Genomic DNA, 22,906 nt, shown 5'->3' with positions numbered 1-22,906 from the left:
AAAAAATTTTATTAAACTATTTTATCAAAAATTATTTTATATATAAACTTGATAAATGAATCAATAAAATATTAGTTGAATATCAATCTTAATTAAGTGAAGTTAAGTAAGGAAATGTTATTTTATTTTATTTGAATTTATTTAAATGTGAAAAATTATGTAAAAACACACCTTTGGAGACAATTTTAAAGTAAAAAACCGTTAAGGCTAATTCTGCAATATTAATGCATGATAGATTTGGCTCAAGTTACTAATGTCAGTACTCTTATTCAGAGCGTTAGGGTGTTTAAGTATTGAACACATTTCCAAAAACTGCCTTTTTACGAGATTGCGTTCGTTGCCAAGAATCTTAACTTCATAAAGTCCAACTGGTGATTAGTGTTAATAGCATGTTGAGTGATGTTAAGAGCATAAGTATGCTTAGATAAGTTAATAACACTACGGTGTGTTGTAAGACGCCCTCGTAGTGATCTCCCTGCCTGACCGATGTAGCCCAAGTCACACTCAGCACAAGGTATGTGATAAATGACGTTGATTTGTTCCAAAAGGGACAAGGGTGTTTTAGTTTTTGGAAAATAAGTTTCTAACAGTCTTGGCATTCTTAATAGCATTTTTAACAAGTATATTATTATGTTTGTACAGTTTAATAAGTTTCTCAGTAAATTGAGGGATATAAGGCAAAGAGGAGTAATGGATAGTTGGGGTCTCAATTACAGTACTAGGCAGAACAGTGTTATTCATGGTATTATTGGATATTATTCTAAGTTGGTCACCATTGGGTATGTCATTAAAAGAGGAACCATAGCTTTGTAGAAAAGGGTATTTATTAATGAGGGAAGATGGGTTGTTGATTGAGAATTATATATATATATATATATATATATATATATATATATATATATATATATATATATATATATATAATTCTAGAGGAAGCTGAAACTCAGAATAAGTTCCCTGCATCTTCTCAGGCTCTTTATTCTCTCAATAAAGAATTATCTTTAAAACAACTATATACATAATTCTTCGTAATACCACTATTAAAAATTTCGACATAAAAAAAAATTTAATTATAAAACAGAGTATACCAATTCAATTTTTATTTAACTTCGATACATTTTGTAAAATTTAATCCCCTTAGGTTGGATTAAATAAAAGCGTCCGTTAAAAACGGAATTATTCCACGAGTACAAATCAAAACGACATTTAACATTAATGTAATAAATTAGTTTTGAATTTGTGTGGACCCGAAATTTATTTAGAAATTTCAAAATGATATTATTTAAATTGGTTTATTGCGGTAGTTGTGGTGTGTATTTAGACAAATGTTTAATTATATCAATTCATACAATAATGTGATAAATACGGTACAATATTTTTTTTCAAAGCATTTTTTTATTAAGAAAGACTGTATGCTGAAAAGAATATTTTAGCGTGCAGTATGCCCCCAAATTTATTTTTCAATAATCGCAACAATATCCACATCCTACTTCCCTCCCAGATCGCTTTCACCGATCTCTTTGATATTGTAATTTCGATTTTAACTTTCAGATACATGACTGCACTGTATGATAGCAACCCCCACATGTTTTTACGTTCCGGACTGGGAAGGCCACCAAGTGCGGAGAGTGGAAGCTATGCGACAATAGCCAGTGTCCACAAGGGCCCCCCATCTCCCTCACCATACGCAACTAGTGATGCTTGCCAGTTATATTCCTCCAGCGATCCAGGCCGAGTATCATATTATGCTTCTTCACAAATCATGCTAATTTCTCAGGTTAGTGAATTTTTACTTAAAATTAACCAAATAGTTATATTGTATAGTGTCGAGAAATTTTGATAAAAAAAGTTATATAAAGTAAATTTTAGTTAGGGAAAAGTTATATCGAGGATCTACTTTAAGATAGGTTTCACAAACATCAACAATGAACGTTGTATTTTAAACAATTTTTTTCAATAATATTTTAAAAGTTGGTCTAGGATTTTAAGTGGATAATAGAAGCAGAATTATGCTTCTTTTAACGCTGGCAAAAACCTGGAAAATCTTAGCAATCATATTTACGAACTGCCTAAGATCAAGATGCATACCAGACCACTATAATATAGCAAACATAGTTCTCTGACATTTGTTAAACGTCATTTTATATACCGTATGTATGTCAAAAATAAAAAACCCGAATAACAAAAACAACTTATTCACCTATGAAAAATAAAGATATGGAACATACACGAAACAAGAAGTCACAGTAAATACAATAATATTTTGTCAGGTACCAAACAAAATATTCTACTAATTATCTGATGAAATAAAAAAAACTAAATAACAGTATTATTGACTATCCTCTAAATAATAATAATAGATTTTTAAACGTCCACAATAAACTATTATTATTTATTTCCTTGTTTTTTTGAAAACTGACTTTATAACAAATCGGAGACTCCACTATGAATAGTTCCTTTTGGCATAAAATAAAAACAAACTTTTGGGCGAAAACAGTCAATTTCTGTCTTCTGATTAAAAACTATTTTTCTTTCAAAATTGGTTCGAAATATATCGAAATGAAAACCACAATCGATTGTCTCCTTTAGATCAAATTCAGGATCATAAAGTTGTTGACCCACGTCAAAAAAGGAAAGCAAATAACATACAGTATGTGTGTCAGTCGGGCTCAGCTATCTTCAATGTATGCAGGACTTACATAGAAGAAACACTTTCACTCGCTTGCAATTAAATTAAATTAACTTATTTTAATTCACTGTTAAAACTTTGACAAACAAGTTATTAAAACATTCATTCTAATATGATCCCTTCTGTTGGTTCCCTTATGTTTATCACTTTGCTTCTCTTCTGAAATAATTCCTAGCCAATCCGCTTCTTTAATTTTCTTCCCGCCAGACTTTTTCTATCCTATCTAAATTGAAAAAAAAAACATTTCTTTGAAATCATACCTCCCGCTTCCACAAAGTTTCCATGTAATTTATAAAATTAGACAGTTATACGATGACGTATATACGTGATTTACTAGATATGTAAATCACTATATTTGCAGAAAAAATAAAACACCTTTTATGATTATATTTCTTTTTAGTCTATCCAATTGATTCATGATATTTGTAGATATTGTGTATATTAAAAATTTTACGAACATTTCCTGTTCCAATATGTTCCAACACTTCATTGTTTACCCCATTTTCTGTTTGAACTATATAGGGGCCTTCGAAAACCGGCATAAGTTTGGAACAAAGGTTATTCGTTTGATTGGACATTCATAAAGCTCTCACCATCACTTTTTCCCCAGTCTGAATTGTCACCAATTTTCCTATTATATTTCCTTCTTGTTTCTCACGTTTCTCACTAGTAGCTGTCTATAACCTATATTATATAACGTATATTATGTCTTCTTCTTATTGCGCCGTCTCCTTTCGAAGGTTGGCTATCCAATTGGCAATTGTAGCTTTGGAAACTGCTGCACAGAATATTTCTCTGGATGAGCGGTTAAACCATCTCCTCAGGTCTTTCAGCCACGAGTTCTGGCGTCTTCCAACTAATCGTTTGCCTTGCACTTTACCTTCCAGTATGATTTGAAGTAATTCATATCTTTCACCTCTCATCACTCATGACCTAAGTATTGTATTTTCATGACCACCTGACCTAAGTATTTTATTTTCCTCTTTTTGATTATGCTGTGTAATTCTTTTTGTTTACTCATGCGCCGAAGTACCTCACCGTTGGTAACGTTTGGTACTGGTATACCTCCACATTCTAGAGAGAAGGCAGTGAGAACATACTTAAATACAACTTGTCTGAACGTTGAATTGGTCGTGGTAGTCATATTCCTTGGCAATGTGGTGAGATATTGATATAATTATTTAATTCATAAAAAATCCCAAAAGAATACTTTTTATTCATTACACAGTAAACACACAGGCAATTTAGTTCAGCATAATATTAGTTCTTTAGTAAATTTTAATAGCTCATTTGTTCGAGATGTAATTATAGTTACTCGTAAGCTAAGTTAAATAAGTAATGTCATCGATAGGTTATTCCGTGTGTATATAAGTAACCAATGAACGAGATACATCACAGTTTAATACATTATTTAACCTCTGCGATAAATAAGATGTAGTTCCACAATATACCATAAAATTTGAATATGTAGCCAAAAGAATATATTCATCCATTATACATTAGAGCCACCACGTAGCCCAGAATTTAATCCGCTTGATTTTGGTGTATTTTGGGGCGCATTAAATAAACGTGTTTATAAGAATCCCATAAACATTCGCAACCAACTATGGGAAGAAATAAATACTGCAGCCGTTTCTTTAGAACCAGTGATGCTGTTTAATATGAGACGATCTTTTACATGTCAAATTTACATGTCAAATTATTTAAATGAATTAATGGAATTAAAGAAAATGGTGGACATATCGAACACTTACTTTGACAAAAGGGTATGTTATTTAGTTTAACTATTTTTAATTTGGTTTGTAAACAAAATGTTTTAATTATGACTTTAATTTAACATAAAACGTAAAAAGTTTGATGTAAAATCCTATTATTCTGTTATTTTGTCAAATGCTATTATTAATTATCTTGCTGATATATTTATTTTATTTAATATTACGTTAACTATTAACTTTAGTTAAAGGTATTTTATACCATAATTCAGAAGTATTAATATTTTTGTCTATTTTTCCTTCGTTGCCTGGAGTAATTCCCTTAAATCAGAATTATACAGCTGATTTGTAAAATGCGATTGTCTCGAAAACTGTTGAGTTGTGAAGTTATCAACGGGTATACCTTTTTTTTGTTAAAATAATGTATCTTTAATATTTATTGTCACAAATACAGTTAACTTAAAGAGCAAAAAAGTTAAGTGCAAATTTATGCCACATATGTGGCATATGTGGCGCCCTCTATTAGCTACATCAAAGTGTGCATCAAATTATAATTTTTCATATTTAAAAGTACCCAGTTGTAAATTTTTATACATAAATGTTTACAAACATGAAAGTTATAGTGAAAAATAAAATTTTAAATTTGCATTTTAACACCCAGTATCTTTCTTAATATCAACATTTTATTAAATCAATGTGGCTTAAATCGTAATATTTTACATAATACTTACGTACTTTTTTTTATACTATTTCTTTTTGTACAATTACTTAAGGACCACCCTGTATACATTTCAACGGCATCTATTCTTATATATATATATATATATATATATATATATATATATATATATATATATATATATATAATATGTCTTGCAGACATTATTTCGCTCATGATATAAGTAGGAGTTTCTTTTGTAACCGTGTTTGGCATGAAATTTAAATTTTTAAATTGCTGGTGCTGTCCATCTGTTGCTATTTGAGAAACTTTGTTACTTCGAGCATAAAACTCTCAGAAGCATTACTTTAAGAATGTAGATGTGGCGTTTCTGAAACATATAGAGTTATCCAAAAGAATATTCGTAGGTTTTCGCAAAGTCTCAATAAAATCAATCAATCAGTGAAATAAACCAAGCCCTCATCTCTTACCCTACTGCTATGCGGTTCGGCCGCCAGACCCGCTTACCTATCTAATGCACAGTTTGTTTCACTTCTTGCCTTTAATAATTTTTTCCATGAACTATTTTTATATTTCATTTTTTCTTAACGGATTTTTTATTTCACTCACAACTTTAATTTTTTTCTAGTTTTGATTAAGCGTCTAACGTTATCCAAAGTATATCAATTTTGTCCAATTACTCTTTTCACTGCTTTTATATAAGCGTTTTTATGCTCCCATATATTTTCAATGCTACACTTTGCTATCTGCTTTAAACTGTACATCTCTAGTATTTTTTGATAATTAGTTATTTGATATATTATGTTTCTATAATGTGTATAAATCTCTTCCCATTCATCTAATTTTCTCTGTTGCATTATGAACTTTGCCAGCAAATACTGACATGCCATGTAGAAATTTTTTAGGTTTGTTGAGTTTCCAAACTAACTTCTCCGGCAACGCCAGACTCCTCTCCTGTCTAATTTTGTACCGATTTCCACTATTAGTAACAGCTTGTTGAGGTTATTGCAGTTTCTTTAGCAATTTATGCTTTATTTGTAATACAGTGTCCCTTGCCTTCGGTTGTGATGTCGTTGACCGTTTCATTGGTTTTTCTACCTTTAACATCAATTTCTTATCCCCAGGTAATAGAGTGCATTTGTTTTTATGTGAATTCTATCGATAAAATGAATAATCGTTATGACTAGTTTATGAGTTTATAATACATTATCTAATCCTTGTTATTTATTATAAAGAACATCGACAAAACGTTTCAATTATCCACCGTACCCATTACTCCACAGCTAATTAAGTTATGCTTTCGAATGGACAAATCGACCAGGGGAAATAACGATGTAATTTATAACTTCGATCGCTTATGAAAAGCACTAATTATAAAAATCTATATGCTTTACCTTTATTGCTGTCTAATTAATAAAAAATAATAACCTTCTGTTATTTTAGCACATAAATTTAATGAGGAATAATAATTTTCCCGCTGGAGTCATATGTCTGTAGTTATATATCTGCAAGAGTAACACTCTTTTAGAAGGATTTGTAAAGTTCTTTGAATTAAAATTGAAAACCAAAAAGTAACCTCTCATATTGGGTGAAAAGAGAGAATAATGTAAAATGTGACTTACATGTGAAATAATACAATATCGATGGTAATTATCAGATGTTTTCTCAAGATCAATAAGTGCCATAAGAGCGTTTGTTTTTTATTCTTACATTTTTGATTCAGCCTCTCTTATATTTTTATGGTGTGTCTAAGTAGTTTTATGGTCTTTTAGTGGGTGTATGTGTGACCATGTCCATTGTTTTGTAAACAGTTACTGATATAGTGCTTCTTTATTCGTCTGGTATTTGTCCCACTTCCACAATTAATAAAACTATTAGCAAACTTGTTCTCGTCTCTCCTAAAGTTGTTTACACTTCCACTGGGATGTCGTCTGTTCAAACTGCTTTAGCTTTCTTAATTTTTTGGAAAAACTTAGCTTGAAATTAAAATAATTGAATATAAGAAAAGGTGACTATTAGATTTGGACGTCCATTAGTATGGTATTATAAAGGTCCCCTAATTCATTTGTCAACGAAACTAATTGAAAAAACGATGGATAAATTTACTACTACATTCAGTTCCATGATTTTAAGCATAGTAACGTACGTGCAAAGTTCTTCGGTCGCCAAAAAAACCAAAATTGAAAAACTAAAAGTAAATTAGTTCCTTTCAAAACTTCAACTCTTTTCGATTTTTTATCCGGAAGCTTTCTGAATATTGATACCGTCCCTAATACGCTATAATACACATACCTAACATGAAAAATGGTATTTACATCCTCCCCAAGACGTAGATACATCTTTGTGAAACTTATTTTGGAGTTACGGATACTTTTCACGACTATAAACTAGATGAAGGGGTTTTTAAAGAGAGAAACCGATCAGTCATCTCTGCTTGAAAAGTAATTGAGATGTGTAAAAAGGATCTGAGGAGTTCCAAGGAAAACAAGATATTTACATGAAAGCTGAATGCTTGCGAAATCATGATGAATTTTAACCTGCAGGGGATTTGCGAGAAATATAGAAATGATGAGATTGCATAAAATTTAAAATAACATTGGGAGCTAGTTTTTAATGGTGTCAGGAAAGAATCACATAGGAAAATATTACACAGAAAAATTATATATTATACGAGGTTACACGAAGAAAAATATGCACAAACAAAAACTTTTAAAATAAATACAAATTTAAAACAAAAATGACATTACTGGACCCACAATTTTAACCACCGAGTTTATTTTCGGCATCAATTGGTGCCACATCTATACTTCCCCTTCGACTAATATATTTGTTCTTAATTTTATTTTTTTCGTCACTCTTCTTATACATCTAAACATTCTTATTGCATCCATATGCATTCGCTATTCTTCGTTCTTTTTAAGGGTCCTACATCTTCAGCATTATCATCCGATCCAATTGTTCATCTTTATTTGTTTGTTGTTTCTAGAACAACCGGTTCGTTTGTTATTTTGGTCACCATTGCTATGACTGTCTACAGTGGTTCTACTGGTTTTCTGTTAGAGCGACACCAATAATAGGGCAGAGCTTAGTGATAGGTTAGGTTAGATCTCTAACGTCCTCTGATGATTCTTGCTGATTCGTTGATTGCTACGTATACATGTATCTTGGTATGAATGTTATACAGTGTTGATACCGTCGAACGGCCTCGATTGAGACCATTCTTCAGCGTTTATATACAGCATATACGTTCAGCTGATAAAGTTTTTGGAAGAGTTTCCTATGGTTTACAGTGTTATGTGTGAGAATAAGTTCTATAAATACTTTCTTCGGATACCTCGTGTTTTCATATCCATGCTCGATGTATTGGAATTTAGTATTGGGTAATGTTATGGAACTTTACTATCCAAAACCATTGTGTTCTTTAATGATTTTGTGTCTACTCTTGATGAATGAAAGCTATCTATGCATTCAAGCAGTTTGAACATGTGATGGCGACAAGTTTAACTTATATAGATGCTTTGGGTATATGCATAGTAGGGATGGCGGTTTTTGATAAAACACCGGTTTTCGGTTATACCGGTTTTTTTGCTTACGGTTTAACCTGGCGGTTATAACCGGCCAAAAAAAACCGGTTTTTCCAAAAACCGGTATTCAGTTTTTTAATCCAATAGTTACAAAGTTACATTTACAATGCACTTTAGTTTGCGATACTTCATTCGACTCGATATCAATATGATCAAAATTAGTACTATCGAAAGAACATCAATATCAATATACATAAATCACAATTTTTAATAAAACCATTTTATTCTATTAATTATTATATTTATTTTATTATTTTATTCTTCTTCTTCCTATGCCGTCCCCATTAACGGAGGTTGGCGACCACATTTTTAGCTTCTCTGTCTTTTGCAACGTGGAATAATTCGTCTACAGTCATGTTTGTCCAGTCTCGAATATTTCGCAGCCATGACTTCCTCTTTCTACCTATTCCCTTTTTGCCATTGACTCTACCCTGCATGATGACCTGCAGAAGACTATATTTATTATTTCTTAGTATGTGTCCAAGGTATGCAGTCTTGCGTACTTTGTATTATTTTATTATTAATATATATATTTAGTGATTATTATTAAATATAATATAGCGTAAGATTAATACATACATATTGCAATAATATACAATAAAAGAATATAAAGTAATATTTTAAGTAAAAAAGTATAGGTTAGAAGGTTACAAATAGGTTATATTATATGAAATGGATTTAGCATTATGTTGGCCAGTATTTTTCATGAAGCTTATTGAGAAAAACTCGTTCATATATATGTTGGTCGGTTAAGCGGATTCTCTCATCTGACAAAATATCATTCAATGATGACACCAGTCTCTCTGATGCCACCGAACTTCCGACCAACGACATGTATTTTTTTTAGCTATAAAAGCCAAGCCTGGCATACAGGTTCTGTTCTGATCCCAGAATGAAAATGGATCACTTGGCAGCAAAGGCCGCTGCAGATATAGAGTCATTTCATTTGAAAAAAACTTAAAATCTGTGTGTCCTGAGAACTTGAACTGAAACCACTGTTCACCAACTCCAGATCGTGTGAAGACCAAAGAGGGTTTGATTTTAAACTCACTTTGTCTTCTTCATTCTGGAAGGAGCAGGAAGGAGAAAGTTTTCCGATTTCGGTAAGGTACGTCCTAACTTCCGAGCCTAAATTGGATGTGACTGTCTCCGCTATATACGGATTCAGATATAGTTTTTTGAACCTCGGGTCCGTGATTGTAGCATGGCAAAGCAGGGGATTTCGTAAAATCTTATTGCCCCTCTCTTGAAGGCTAAATATAAGCTTTTGGCATAACTTTTGAGCTGTACTAAGGTTTGGCTTGAGGTTTTTTAAAAATCTTTTGATAATAGACACAATAGGGATAACAAGGCTAGCAGTAATGTACTGGGAACCCGAGATCTCCTTTGTGGCCTCATCGAAAGGCGATAAAAAAAATGAAACAATTTCAGTGATTAGTTTTATATCTGAACCAGAAATCATCCTTGGTGCTTTTTTAATCGAGGGATCTGCCAATATTGCAGCTATATATGGGGACATTAATGTAAATCTTTTAAGCATATGGTAGACAGAATTCCATCTGGTTGTAGTCAGATGCAGAGAGCAGTAAACCAAAATTATTATACTACTGCTCAACAGAGAGCGCTAAAATAATTCAGGTTCTATTGTCAATGAATATAATGAAAGTAGAATATAATATGCAATTATTGTATGCAATTAATGATGCAAATTTAATTTACCATTTAAAAATATAATCCTCTAATTTACCCACCAATTTTCCTCTCCTCCCAAACCCAAAAAATTCCCCACCCCAATCATTTCAACTTATAAAAAAATTCCCAGACTCTTCCAAATGGGATTTAAAAAAATAATATCAACATAAATATTTTACTTAAAAATAAATTGAATAATGCAATTCATCTTTTATTTTTACTACCATCAAAAAAAAATTCTCATGTATTACTTTTAACACGTTTGTATATTTGTATAATAGGTACATTTTAACTCATTTAATACTTCCTGTATGGGTGTATCGTTTCGAAAACGTAGGGAAATCCTTGGAAATTCGTATTCGTAATCGGTAATTCGATATTTATAGTCCGAACATTATTTTTGGTAATCAGAAACAGCCATTCACCCACTTTCAATGTCAAGAGTCAAGTGTGAAAAATAGATGATGTACCAGATCACTTCTTATGTAAATATTATGATTACAAATACCTTTTCAACGAAATATTATAATAAAACTTAATTGTTTCTGGCTGATGAGAGTTTGCACTTTCAGTTTGCTTCTGTATTTATAAAATAAAATAAAATTTGAATTATGGTTGTGTTTGGAATAATTACTTGAAAATAATAATTATGATTGGGATCCAAAATAATACCTAATCTAATCCTAATCACCGTAAAAACCTTATAACCGGTTTTTACTTTAAAAATAAAAAACCGGTTATAACCGGGACAAAAAAACAACTGATAAAACCGGTTATTGCGAAGTAAAAATACCGGTTTTCGGTTAAAACCGGTAGGTTTTTCCCATCCCTAATGCATAGTTTATAAAGATTGGGTATATGCTTTACATCATCTGGAGAAACCATTAATGAGTTTTTATATGTTTATTTCTCAGTGCATTTTAACTTTTAAGCAGTTTAGATGCTACTTGGTGTATTGTGATATTTAGGAAATTGTCACTTGTTTCAGCTTTTCCACAACTATTATCGCCTCAGATAAATTTATTTCATTTAGAATATTTTATGTGGATTAAAAAGTTTATCTTACATATTTTATACTATTCTGTATCGGTTTTTGCAACATCTAATTTTTACTTCATTTTTGGTAACCACCAAAGCGCAGTCTTTCTCACTTTTTACCATCTACCATATAATTTTTTGGAGTGCTGTTTAAAGGTTTAGTTTTATTTTATCATCTTACTGTAACGTCCAACACAAGCATCGGATGTTGTATTATGGTTTATATAAACTATCTTGGTTTATGTTATTATACAGTATTAAATATTTTTATGAAAAGTGTTCACCTTCATAATACAAGACGCAATCCGTTGCAAGACATCTAGTTCTAATATTATTTTTAAAATTTTAAAGTTGTATGTAATAATAAAAGTACAGTTTATCAGTTCAATGCAATAATCCCATTATCGTGCGTGTTTTTGATAGGCGTGGACATATTGGGAGGGTCACCGCTCGACGTCCCCACTATTCGTCGCCCCTGCAGGAATCTGCGGGATGCTCTTATGTGAAAAACAGATAAGCTTCAGGAACGGTTTAAGAGAAAGGAAATTCAATGTCTAGAGTAAATAGTATTGCTTGAGTTCTCAAGGGATTAACATGGCACTCAGCTTAGTCATGGAGATGGAGCTATCAGAACCTCACGAACATCTGGAAATTGAGGCTTCACTTAGATTACCTCATTATTTCTATTAGTAAAAATACACTATCGGGTTTCTGAACTTTAAAGATAGATTCTTCGAGTTTGTATTGGAAAGCGAGAACGCGAGAACGTTTACAGGGCGTGTTCGAAATATTAAGATCCGCAGTGTATATATATATATATATACTGAGCGAAAAAAAAGTAATTAGTTACGTATGTTTATTAGAATTCATTAATCTTGTATATATCGACTGATCTTGCATAAGTTTTTCTGGCTGCTTCGTGAAGGGCTTGGTGATAGAGAAGCATTTAGTTTTTGTGAATTTACGGTATCAGTTAAATTTTAAATGTCATATAGAGTACGTAGAATGAGATGGATGTCCCAGCTAAGTGACTTTGAGAGGGGTCGAATTGTCAGGTTGCATGAAACCGATCTATTCCTAAGAGAAGTTTCTAGGAGGACCAACAGGTCCCTACGCAGTGTTAACAAGCGTGGACTCGGAAAGGCCCAGGACACTGATCGAGGGCTTTTTGACGTCACAGAGGGACCACAGAGCGAGAAGATCGTCGATTAAGACTTCTGACTATAAAAGACTTATTCAGTAGCACTTAAGCCATTGGTCGTTTATCGCTTATATTGGATGCTACCTCTCACAGCTAAACCTCGGCGTAATCGGTTGCTGTGTTCACAATTTGACAGAGAGCAGCGCGTTTATTACACTGTGGGAGTTATGGTATGGAGTGCTACTGCTTATGGTAGCAGATCACCACTTAATTCTCATCAGAGGCAATATTAAAGCCCGACGCTATATTCAGGAAGTAATGAAGCCTCATCTTACCCAAACACCATCCAAAACCAAATTTTTCAGCAAGACAATATCACACCTCATGTTAAAGAACGGTTTTCCTTCATAGATGATCATGATATGTCCCCAATTAGCATGTTTGGGACAAGATCGGTCGCAGGCTCATGAATTTGCAAAACCCTCCACAGATTTTAGCGGCCTTTACTCACGAAGTTGCAGTAGCCTGGAATAAGATACCCAACACGATATCGACCACCCTATCATATTGATGCCTAGGCATAAATGAGATAAAAAAAATCCAAATTTTGTCCAGTTTTTTCTTTTTCTTTTTATCCAAAATTGCTCTTGTTACTATACTAACAAATACTATTTCCTGTTGGAAAAAGCTTTTATATTTTAAGAAGTTTATACTCTACCAAGTATGTATTTGCTATAGTTGATAAAGAAATGGTAATTGTTTAACTAAAATTGTGTTTCTTGCAACTTTTTGGCATGATTTTGCCACAATTCTAGAAAGATTTTTTTGTGTCGTTGCATTTTGTATTCAAAATAATATAATTATTTGGTCGTCATCGCTGCTGAAAATAACTATTTCGAATAATAACTTCAAATTTAAAGATTTCGATTTATGTATACACATATTTATTAGTAGGCTTTGCGGACAACCCGGAACAAAATTTTACTCCTTCAGCGACTATAATTACCTTAAAGAGCTAAAGAAACTTATCGAATAATTCAGTTATATACCATCCATTTTATGTATGACAGCGTTAAGTAATTACGAGGCCTACAATATTTTCAGTAAATTGTTTTCTTGTGACACTAATTTAGTCATCAATTTTGTGTTTACTTAGTGAATTACAGAGTATAAATGCATTTTAATAATAGGAGCCTAGTTATTTCCCCCTTGTTTCACGTGTCGCGTCGCATCGCTTAATAATATTTTGTACACTATACCAGATGATCATTAAAGACTATCGCAAAAACTGGCTATTAATGGTGGAACATTTTATATAATTAGAAAAAGAACATAGAAAAAATAATTTTTTTTTTATTTAGAAAATCGCATCGACCAAATGGCCATTAGCGAAAAATTAGTGGATTACATTAGGTACAATTACTTCATTACAATTTGGTTTATTAAATATTGTGGTACTTATTAATGTCTTTCAAGAAATTCATAGTATTGTTAAAGTTACAGTCTGCACCTAGAGCTTCTATAAGTGTTCCTGGTATCTTGTTATTACTTCGTTGTTGATTGTAGAGGGGACATTCACATAGTATGTGCATTATTGTTAGTGTCGTATTACACGTTTCACATCGCGGCGGTTCGCACTTTTTAATTAAGTAATCATGCGTTAACCTAGTATGTCCGAGTCTGAGGCGCGTTACTATTATTTCTTGGCTTCTTGACTTAGGTAACACATTCCATGCCTCTATGCTGGTTTTCACTTGTTTTAATTTTGAATTCGACACATTCCATTTATTTTTCCATGCACTTAAGATTGATTTTTTTATATAAGCTTTTATATCCGTTGATACTGATGTGTTTACGATCTCGGAAACGTCACTCACTATCGCGTCTTTCGCAATGTGGTCAGCAGTTTCGTTGCCTTTTATTCCTATATGGGATGGGATCCAGATGAAATTTATCTTATTATGATTGATATAAGCCTGAAGAAGGACCGTTTTAATTTTTTTTTAAAGCGGATTTTTCGGATACAGTTGTCGGATGCTTTGTATGGCACTAAGTGAGTCTGCTAAGATAATATATTTGGAGTTTGTTGTCAGATTGATTAGTTCTATGACGCGATAGAGAGCATACAGTTCAGCTGTATAGATAGTACTAACATTAGAGAGTTTGAATTTAAGGACCTTCTCTGGAGTTACTACAGACGCTCCCACGCCTTCGGATGATTTTGAACCATCAGTATATATCTGGGTATGATTTTTATAACGACTAATGATTTTTCTAAAATGGGAAATAATTAGATCAGGATTAGTGGAGTTTTTATCAAATGACGTAAGTTCAAACTTATATGATGGTATGTTTTGAATCCAAGGTGGATTATGATCATATGTGTATGGAAGACATTCAGGTATGACAATATCAAACAGATGCAAATGGTCTTTAATTCTTTTATAGAAAGGTTTAACAGAACGGTGATTTCCATTGAGGTTTGGGTAATTATCAGTAAAAGTATTTCTGTAGACAGGATTTTTTGCATTATCCTTAATTTTTGTTGCATATGTTAGACTAAGGTAAGCTCTTCTATCATTTAACGACAATTCATTTGCTTCGCAAAGTAAACTTTCAATCGGTGTTGTACAAAAGGCTCCCAGGCATATTCTGAGTGCTGTGTTATGAATAGTATCGAGCTTTTTAAGTACTGATTTCGATGCTGAGTCGTAAGCTATAGCCGCGTAGTCTAGATGTGATCGTATAATAGTTCTGTATATAATTAGCAATCTGTAATATAATTAGTACTCCTGTCTGAACCTCAATTCTTGTGTACTAGAATTTTTAGTAAATTTAATCTTCTGTAACATTTACATGCCAGATTATTAATATGTTCTTTCCAATTCAACTTTCTGTTAAAAGTAACAGAAAGTAAAGTAAAAGCAATTTTAGCGAACCTTTTTGTTGTAGTGATTGGTTGTATAGATATAATGAGATTGGTGTACTGACTTTGTTTTTAGAAAATACTATATATTTAGTTTTAGTTGTTGAAAAGATAAATCCAGTTTCCTCTGACTATTTGTCAATATCTAACAAGAAACTCTGTGCAAGTTGTGAGAGATTGTTTAAGTTTTTGCTTTGCGAGTCTATAGCGAGGCAAATTTGGTTATAACGACGGAAAATAAGATCCAAAAACGTGTTTTTTACGTTTTTAGTCCGGTCGTGGCTATAAATAAATACCTTTTCAAACAGCCCCTCAATAAACTTAACTGCAGCCCGCAATAAACTTCTTTACAATGAATAAATACAACTGTTTCACATCTTTAGAAAATACATATATGATAGAATGATACTGGACCATTTAAAGCAGTTAAAAATAACAGACTTCTTAAAATTGCAGAAGCAATAGTTTATGTTATCCTTGAAAATACGGTTTATACATTATGTAGTTGGAAAAAAATATAAGTACTGCTTTTTTGTTTTAACGTATATCATTGATAATAAAAGTAAACAACTCTTTTATGTTTTAATATATTTCATTGACAATAAAAGTAAATAAATTTTTTTCAAAAACGCCATTCAAACAATATTTATTAGCATCTTATATTGCTCCGAATGGCTTCACTATAGGAAGTTAATGGTTTAGAAAACTACAGATTCATATGCATGCACAGTATTATGATTGTCTGATATAATGAGATCGGCTTATAACGAGGTAATTAGTCTGTCATTTCAGTTCTCGTTATAGAGGGAGTCTACTGTATATACATGCTAGAATTTTTTCTAGCATAACAATACACACAAAACTAAGGCTGGTAAGGGAGCTCATTATCCCATAGCGACATATGCATCCGAAACGTGGACCTTAAAGAAAGCGGATAAAAATAATTTGGACGCTTTTGAAATGTGGGTATGTTGAGAATATCCTGGATTAATCATCGCACTAACGTATCGATATTAGAACAACTTAAAGTAAAGGATAGATTGCTTAAACAAATACAACAGAGATATTTGCAGTATTTTGGACACATTGCTAGAAAAACAGGTGGAGAAAGAGACCTAGGGGAAGATCACCAAGCCGTTGGGTAGATCAAACAAAAATACTGATTAACCAAGGGTTACATGAAGGCGAACAACTAGCCCAGGACAGAGAAGGATGGAGAGAAATCGTGCAAAAACTGTAAAGGCCTGATGGTGTCACCACATCCCAAAAGGGATTAGGACTGAGGAGGAGGAGGAGGATATATATATACATATTGTTATGATGTATTGTTTGTTTGAATGATGAGCAATGAGTATTTTTAATAATATAATATATAGGGTTTTTATCGCGGTTCTCAAAGAATTAGTTTGTAAGTACTTTTTTAAATTATCTTTATTATAACTATTATGGAACACACATATATATCTAACCTAGCCAATGTAAATTTAAAATAAACTATCTTTAAATTGATATTCTTATAAAACTAATTAAATTCTATAGACAATGTAAAATTTAAACAAACTATCTTCAAAATTGAAACTGTTATGACACTAACTAAATTATATTAACAAAATTTTGTACCTTTCTTTCACTGAATGCCTAAATGAACTGTTTTCCACTATATAGATTCTAATCACCACTGAATGTCTTCGTACTTCGGTTATCCTTGTTTTTTGTGAAATTACTTTTTCCAATTATCAGCTTCTACCAATTTAAGATATATTTTTCTTCACCAGCATTTATAAACCACCAAGCAAACCAGCAAACAGCATTTATATTTATTCTTCTTTTTAATATACCAATATCCAATTATTATAAGTTGATTTATACTAATCTCCAATCATAATATAATTTTAATTTCTTCCAATATCCAACCAATATTCTTCTAACATACTTTTTTAATTATATTAAACAATTGGACTATTTGTAACTGATTCACTGACTCCAACTAACTTTCATATTTCTTACTAAACTGCCTGACTAAAAACTTTCTGACTGACTGACTTACTAAAACTGCCATCTTGAATCCAAATCACGGGTATTTATATCTTTTTGGATGTTCTAGAATCATCTGGTAAGAGATCATGTTCCATTTGTTCTATTACTTCTATATGGATGTTCTCGAAAAAAAATATATGTTCGTTCCACAGACATAACCATTATTTCGAGAATGTTCGACCGTAAACAAAGGTCAAATTCTGCATTCTGGAGAATTCGTTAATGTTCTATTGATAATTTTGTTTACATTTAGGCTTTTCAGATCAGAATATATAATTAAATTAGTAACTTAACATTCTAATTTAATAAACTACACATTTTAAACAACTATAACCCCACTTATATTTGTAAAAATTCTTAAAATGACACTTGGAGAGTATGTATAGTTGGTTGCCTATGCACATGGCTCACTTAAATATATTTACAACATTAAACTACAACTTTTTACAATTATTATATGCTAATTTCTTAAAAATGCCCTCACATAAATAATTTTTATAAAATTAATTCTCTAGTATATAACTTATTAAAATAACCAAATATCTAATATTATCTAATGTGTAACTTATAAATTAATTTCTAATCACTATTTTTCTTTCTCCTATATCATATCAATATATATATATATATATATATATATATATATATATATATATATATATTTATATATATATATATATATATATATATATATTATATGTATATATATAATATATATTATATATATGTATATATATAATATTTATATATATATATATATATATATATATATATATATATATATTATATATAACGTTTTTTTGTTCTACTTGATTAGATGAGTCTTTCTGGAGATTTTTAAACATTTAGGAGGAAAATCCGATAAATCTTCGGAGAAAAGTAAATATTTAATGCTTTGCTAAAGACAGGTATTCCCTTGTAGCTTCGATCCTAAAAATCCAGTTAGAAAAAACTGTTTTTGTACTTAACAAGTCTGATTTTTGGTAAATCTGCAAATACAATAAATGTATTAGGTCAATGGGATTTCGTTGTTGGGTTATGTGCTGAAGTTGCCAGTTTTTTATCTACCGGGCGTATGCTTAATTTAATACCCTAGATATTATTATTCAGGAAAAATGTTTTCTTTCTTTCAGAAGGCTTTTTCTTTTACCTAAAATTACTAAAAGAAGTTTGTTCCCTAAGTGTCACCTGTGATCCATCCCACCCAGTTTGCACTGCTTTGTCATGTATTGAAACTGTAGTTGTGACTTGTGCGTTTCGAGTTCTAGATTTCTCTTTTTCTGGATCCATAATCTGCAATTAACATTTATAAAATTTAGTTTGTTCAAATTTGCTGCATTGATTCATTGGTACCTTAAACTATTTTAGTTTTAGTTGTGATAACGATTCTTTTTAGAGTTTGTTTATTTAATTTGTGGGAATTAATTGGATATAAAGTGTTAATTTCAAATATCTTTGAAAGTAATAGGAATCTACAATTACGCCAATATGTAATTAACTCTCCAGGACATTCTTGTCAATTAAGTTTTACTGTGGCATGAAAACCTGAAAAATAATCTTCAATTCCAGAAAAGTACAAGATCATCAAAGGATGCTAAGAATATCCAGGCTTAACACAGAAAATAAAGCGAACACTTTTTAATGCAGATAAACTCACAAAGTTAACCAAAGAAACGAACAGAATCAAAATCGACATCATGAGTGACAACGAAACGAGTTAGCGTAATGTTGGAGTATATCAATACGACGGGTCTAGTTTCGACTATTCAGAAAATTACACACAATACCGGCCAATATAAATATAATCCAAGTCTACTCGTATGCGCCTACGGCAGACAAATGAAATGTAGAAGCTGAACAGTTTTAAACTTAAATCACCCCCGTGTGGGATGCGGGTCACTCAGGTAGGATTCACCCACAGTATCTCCTGACTTGATCGTAAAAATGGACTAATAGGAGCAGTATTCCGCTGTCCTCTTTCTTGAAATCCTGTTGATACCTAACCCTCAACGACCGAACCCCGATACCCATCTCCAACTCACCCCGCGTGAGGTTGGAGTCCTTTGTGTCCGTGTGTGAGTGGCGAGGACCGTCTGGGCATGGAAGAAGCGGGGCATGTGTATGTCGTACAACCTATCAAACTGCGTTCAGAACGTCCAAACCAGACACGCACTCCTAAATATACCCCAGGAGAAAACCTGCCGCGAAATAAAACATCAAGTTCTGAAAAGAGTCCTGAAAGACAACCAGTCTAAAGGAAGAATACCTTAAACAAAAATTACATGGTCCTCAAGGTTGGGGGTTGAGACGTCAGGTTGGTTCCCTGTCACTTGTAAAAAACCGCATTTACCAAAAAGCCTAAAAGTTGCCTCGGATGGATCAAACAGACAACGACAACAGCTACGGAAATGGATAATGAACATTGGCACTTGAAATGTACAGAGCATTAACGGAAAGGTGGAAGAAGTCATCCAAGAAATTACCAAATTGAGCATCGACATAGCTAAAATATCTACCTTCCAGAAGATTATATAAAAAGAAGTACCCACAAGCAAATTAAGATATTGTTTTGGAAAAACTTAAATCACCCCCGTGTGGGATGCGGGTCACTCAGGTAGGATTCACCAACAGTATCTCCTGACTTGATCGTAAAAAGCGACTAATAGGAGCAGCATTCCGCTGTCCTCTTTCTTGAAATCCCGTCGATACCTAACCCTCAACGACCGAACCCCGATACCCATCTCCAACTCACCCCGCGTGAGGTTGGAGTCCTTTGTGTCCGTGTGTGAGTGGCAAGGACCGTCTGGGCGTGGAAGAAGCGGGCATGTGTATGTCGTACAACCTATCAAACTGCGTTCAGAACGTCCAAACCAGACACGCACTCCTAAATATACCCCAGGAGAAAACCTGCCCCGAAATAAAACATGAAGTTCTGAAAAGAGTCCTGAAAGACAACCAGTCTAAAGGAAGAATACCTTAAACAAAAATTACCTGGTTCTCAAGGTTGGGGGTTGAGACGTCAGGTTGGTTCCCTGTCACTTGTAAAAAACCGCATTTGCCAAAAAGCCTAAAAGTTGCCTCGGATGGATCAAACAGACAACGACAACAGCTACGGAAATGGATAATGAACATTGGCACTTAAAATGTACAGAGCATTAACGGAAAGGTGGAAAAAGTCATCCAAGAAATTACCAAATTGAGCATGGACATAGCTATATTGACCGAAACAAAGAAGAAAGGATGAGGCACAGAGACATTGAAGAACTATGTACATATATATAGTGAAGTTGAGAAACATCAGCGATCAGAAAAAAGTCTTTACAAAATGGGAGAATAGACTATAGATGTACGGACTTAATTTCCAATATATATGATCAAGCAACAACAACAATCAAAATAGTTGAACAAACGGAGCCCATTAAGGTACGGCGAGGAGTCAGACAGGGTGACACTATATCACCCAAACTATTCAATCAAGCTTTGGAAGACATTATGCGGAAATTACAATGGGAAAAACGGGGTATTGACATAAATGGCCAATACTTGAATCACTTGAGATATGCAGACGGTATTGTATTAATAACAGATAAAAGGGAAGAATTACAAAATATGATGGATGAATTAAATAACGAATCAACAAAAATAGGTCTACAAATGAATTATAATAAAACGAAAATTATGACCAACCAACCAGAAGAATTAATAATTACAATTGCACAAACAACGATAGAACAAGTAAAAGAATATGTATATTTGGGACAACTAGTTAAATTAAATAAAGAAAATCAGACCGGAGAAATAAAGAGAAGGATACGGTTAGCTTGGGTATCCTTCGGAAAACTTTCCTATATACTAAAAAATAGAAAATACCCCCAATATTTAAAAACAAGAGTCTTCAACCAATGTTCCTATTCTCACCTACGGTTCTCAAACTTGAACGTTTACAAAGGAAAACATGGACAAAATAGCAAAGACTTAAAGAGCCATGGAAAGGCACATGCTGAACATCAGGCTATCAGACAAGAAAAGAAATACTTGAATCCGCAACAAAACAAAAGTGACCGATGTATTAACGCAGATAGCAAAACTTAAGTGGAAGTTCGCTGGACATACCATAAGACACAAAGACGACAGATGAAATAATATGATTATACACTGGAGACCATATAGTTACAAACGAAAAAGAGGAAGGCCACAAATGAGATGGTCAGATGACTTAAAGAAACACGCAGGCCCAAAGTGGATACAAACTGCCTTCAATAGATAGACGTGGATAGATCCTTGTAAATACCTTGAAGATACGAGTAAGAATAGCAATTATTAAAGCTGACTTCAGTAAATTTAATAACTACTTCTTTTGATGTGCAGCTCCTGAAGTGAGGAAATGTATTTTGTTGTGCCTGATGAATAAATTTTGGGAAGATGAGCAGGGAGTTTGAAGGATGTTTTTAGGGTATAGCTGCTGCTTAGAGAGAAAAATGACATGTAGGTTTGAAACGTTCGATAGTCGATGTTCGTTTGCTTAGAGGTAGTCGTATTGTTTACAGAGCAGAGGTAAATCAAACAATTTAAAATAACAGGCTCCGCAGGTAACGCAATATTAACGGCTCAAATTAAAAAAACTTGGGGATATAGAAAAAGCATATACATTAGAAGCAGATGTGAAATAGAAAATATTAACGAAAGGATAAAAATAGAATAGTATAGTGGGACGATCATATAAGTAAAAACAGCCAGAGGTAAATTCGCTTTGAGAAGTCTATCAGTAGGACAACCACGAAAACCCTGGCCCGATGGCCATCACGAAGAAGATCTTTTTACATTCATTCTCATCTCATCTTATAGATTTGTTTTTGTGTGTATATTTCAGTATAACTTATGAGTGATTGTTAAATTTAAGCATTTGTTTATAATCTGTCATAAAATTTGATGAATAGTAATAAAGAAAATAACATGTTATAAAAAGGAATTTAAAATTGTAGATATTTTGCTGACGGTGAATAATTTTAAATAAGCATGAACAAGAAATAAGCATGTAGACATGGTTGGAAATTTTTCTAAAAAAATCTTAGGGCTATTGCAGAAAATACTACAAATATCGTAATAAAACATGAGAAACGCAAATAGCTAATTTGCCACAGGGCATAAATAAGTTCTTAAAGAATGAGCGTAATTCAAGAAGCATAATAATCAGAATAATTGCTCATTTTAGTGCGTCTCCAACTCAGCTTGGCGATAACCATATTAACAACTTCTTTGTTTTCAAGTTTTATGGGCTTGAATATTACCACCGATTTGGTTTTGTTGACATTATTTCCTCGCTAGTTCCCTTAACTAAATCAGTCAATTTTTTACACTACCAAACACTTAAATACATGTACATAAATTTTCACATAAAATATGTTTAA

The 22,906-nt window shown here is 32.5% G+C and overlaps 1 protein-coding gene across 1 annotated transcript in view; it reads left to right on the top strand.

The window, feature by feature from the left end:
* The window catches only part of LOC140452389 (tyrosine-protein kinase Dnt-like), a 363,670-nt gene that overhangs the window by 216,889 nt on the left and 123,875 nt on the right, over positions 1 to 22,906 (top strand). The window contains exon 5 of the mRNA XM_072546606.1: positions 1,552 to 1,777. Within this exon, the coding sequence (XP_072402707.1) occupies positions 1,552 to 1,777 (226 nt within the window). The remainder of the gene's footprint in view (positions 1 to 1,551; positions 1,778 to 22,906) is intronic.

Source organism: Diabrotica undecimpunctata, chromosome 10 (assembly GCF_040954645.1).
Source record: "Diabrotica undecimpunctata isolate CICGRU chromosome 10, icDiaUnde3, whole genome shotgun sequence".
Classification (NCBI taxonomy): Eukaryota; Metazoa; Arthropoda; class Insecta; order Coleoptera; family Chrysomelidae; genus Diabrotica; species Diabrotica undecimpunctata.
Note: the sequence above shows the minus strand (reverse complement) of the source record. Positions and strands in the feature narration are given on the sequence as shown.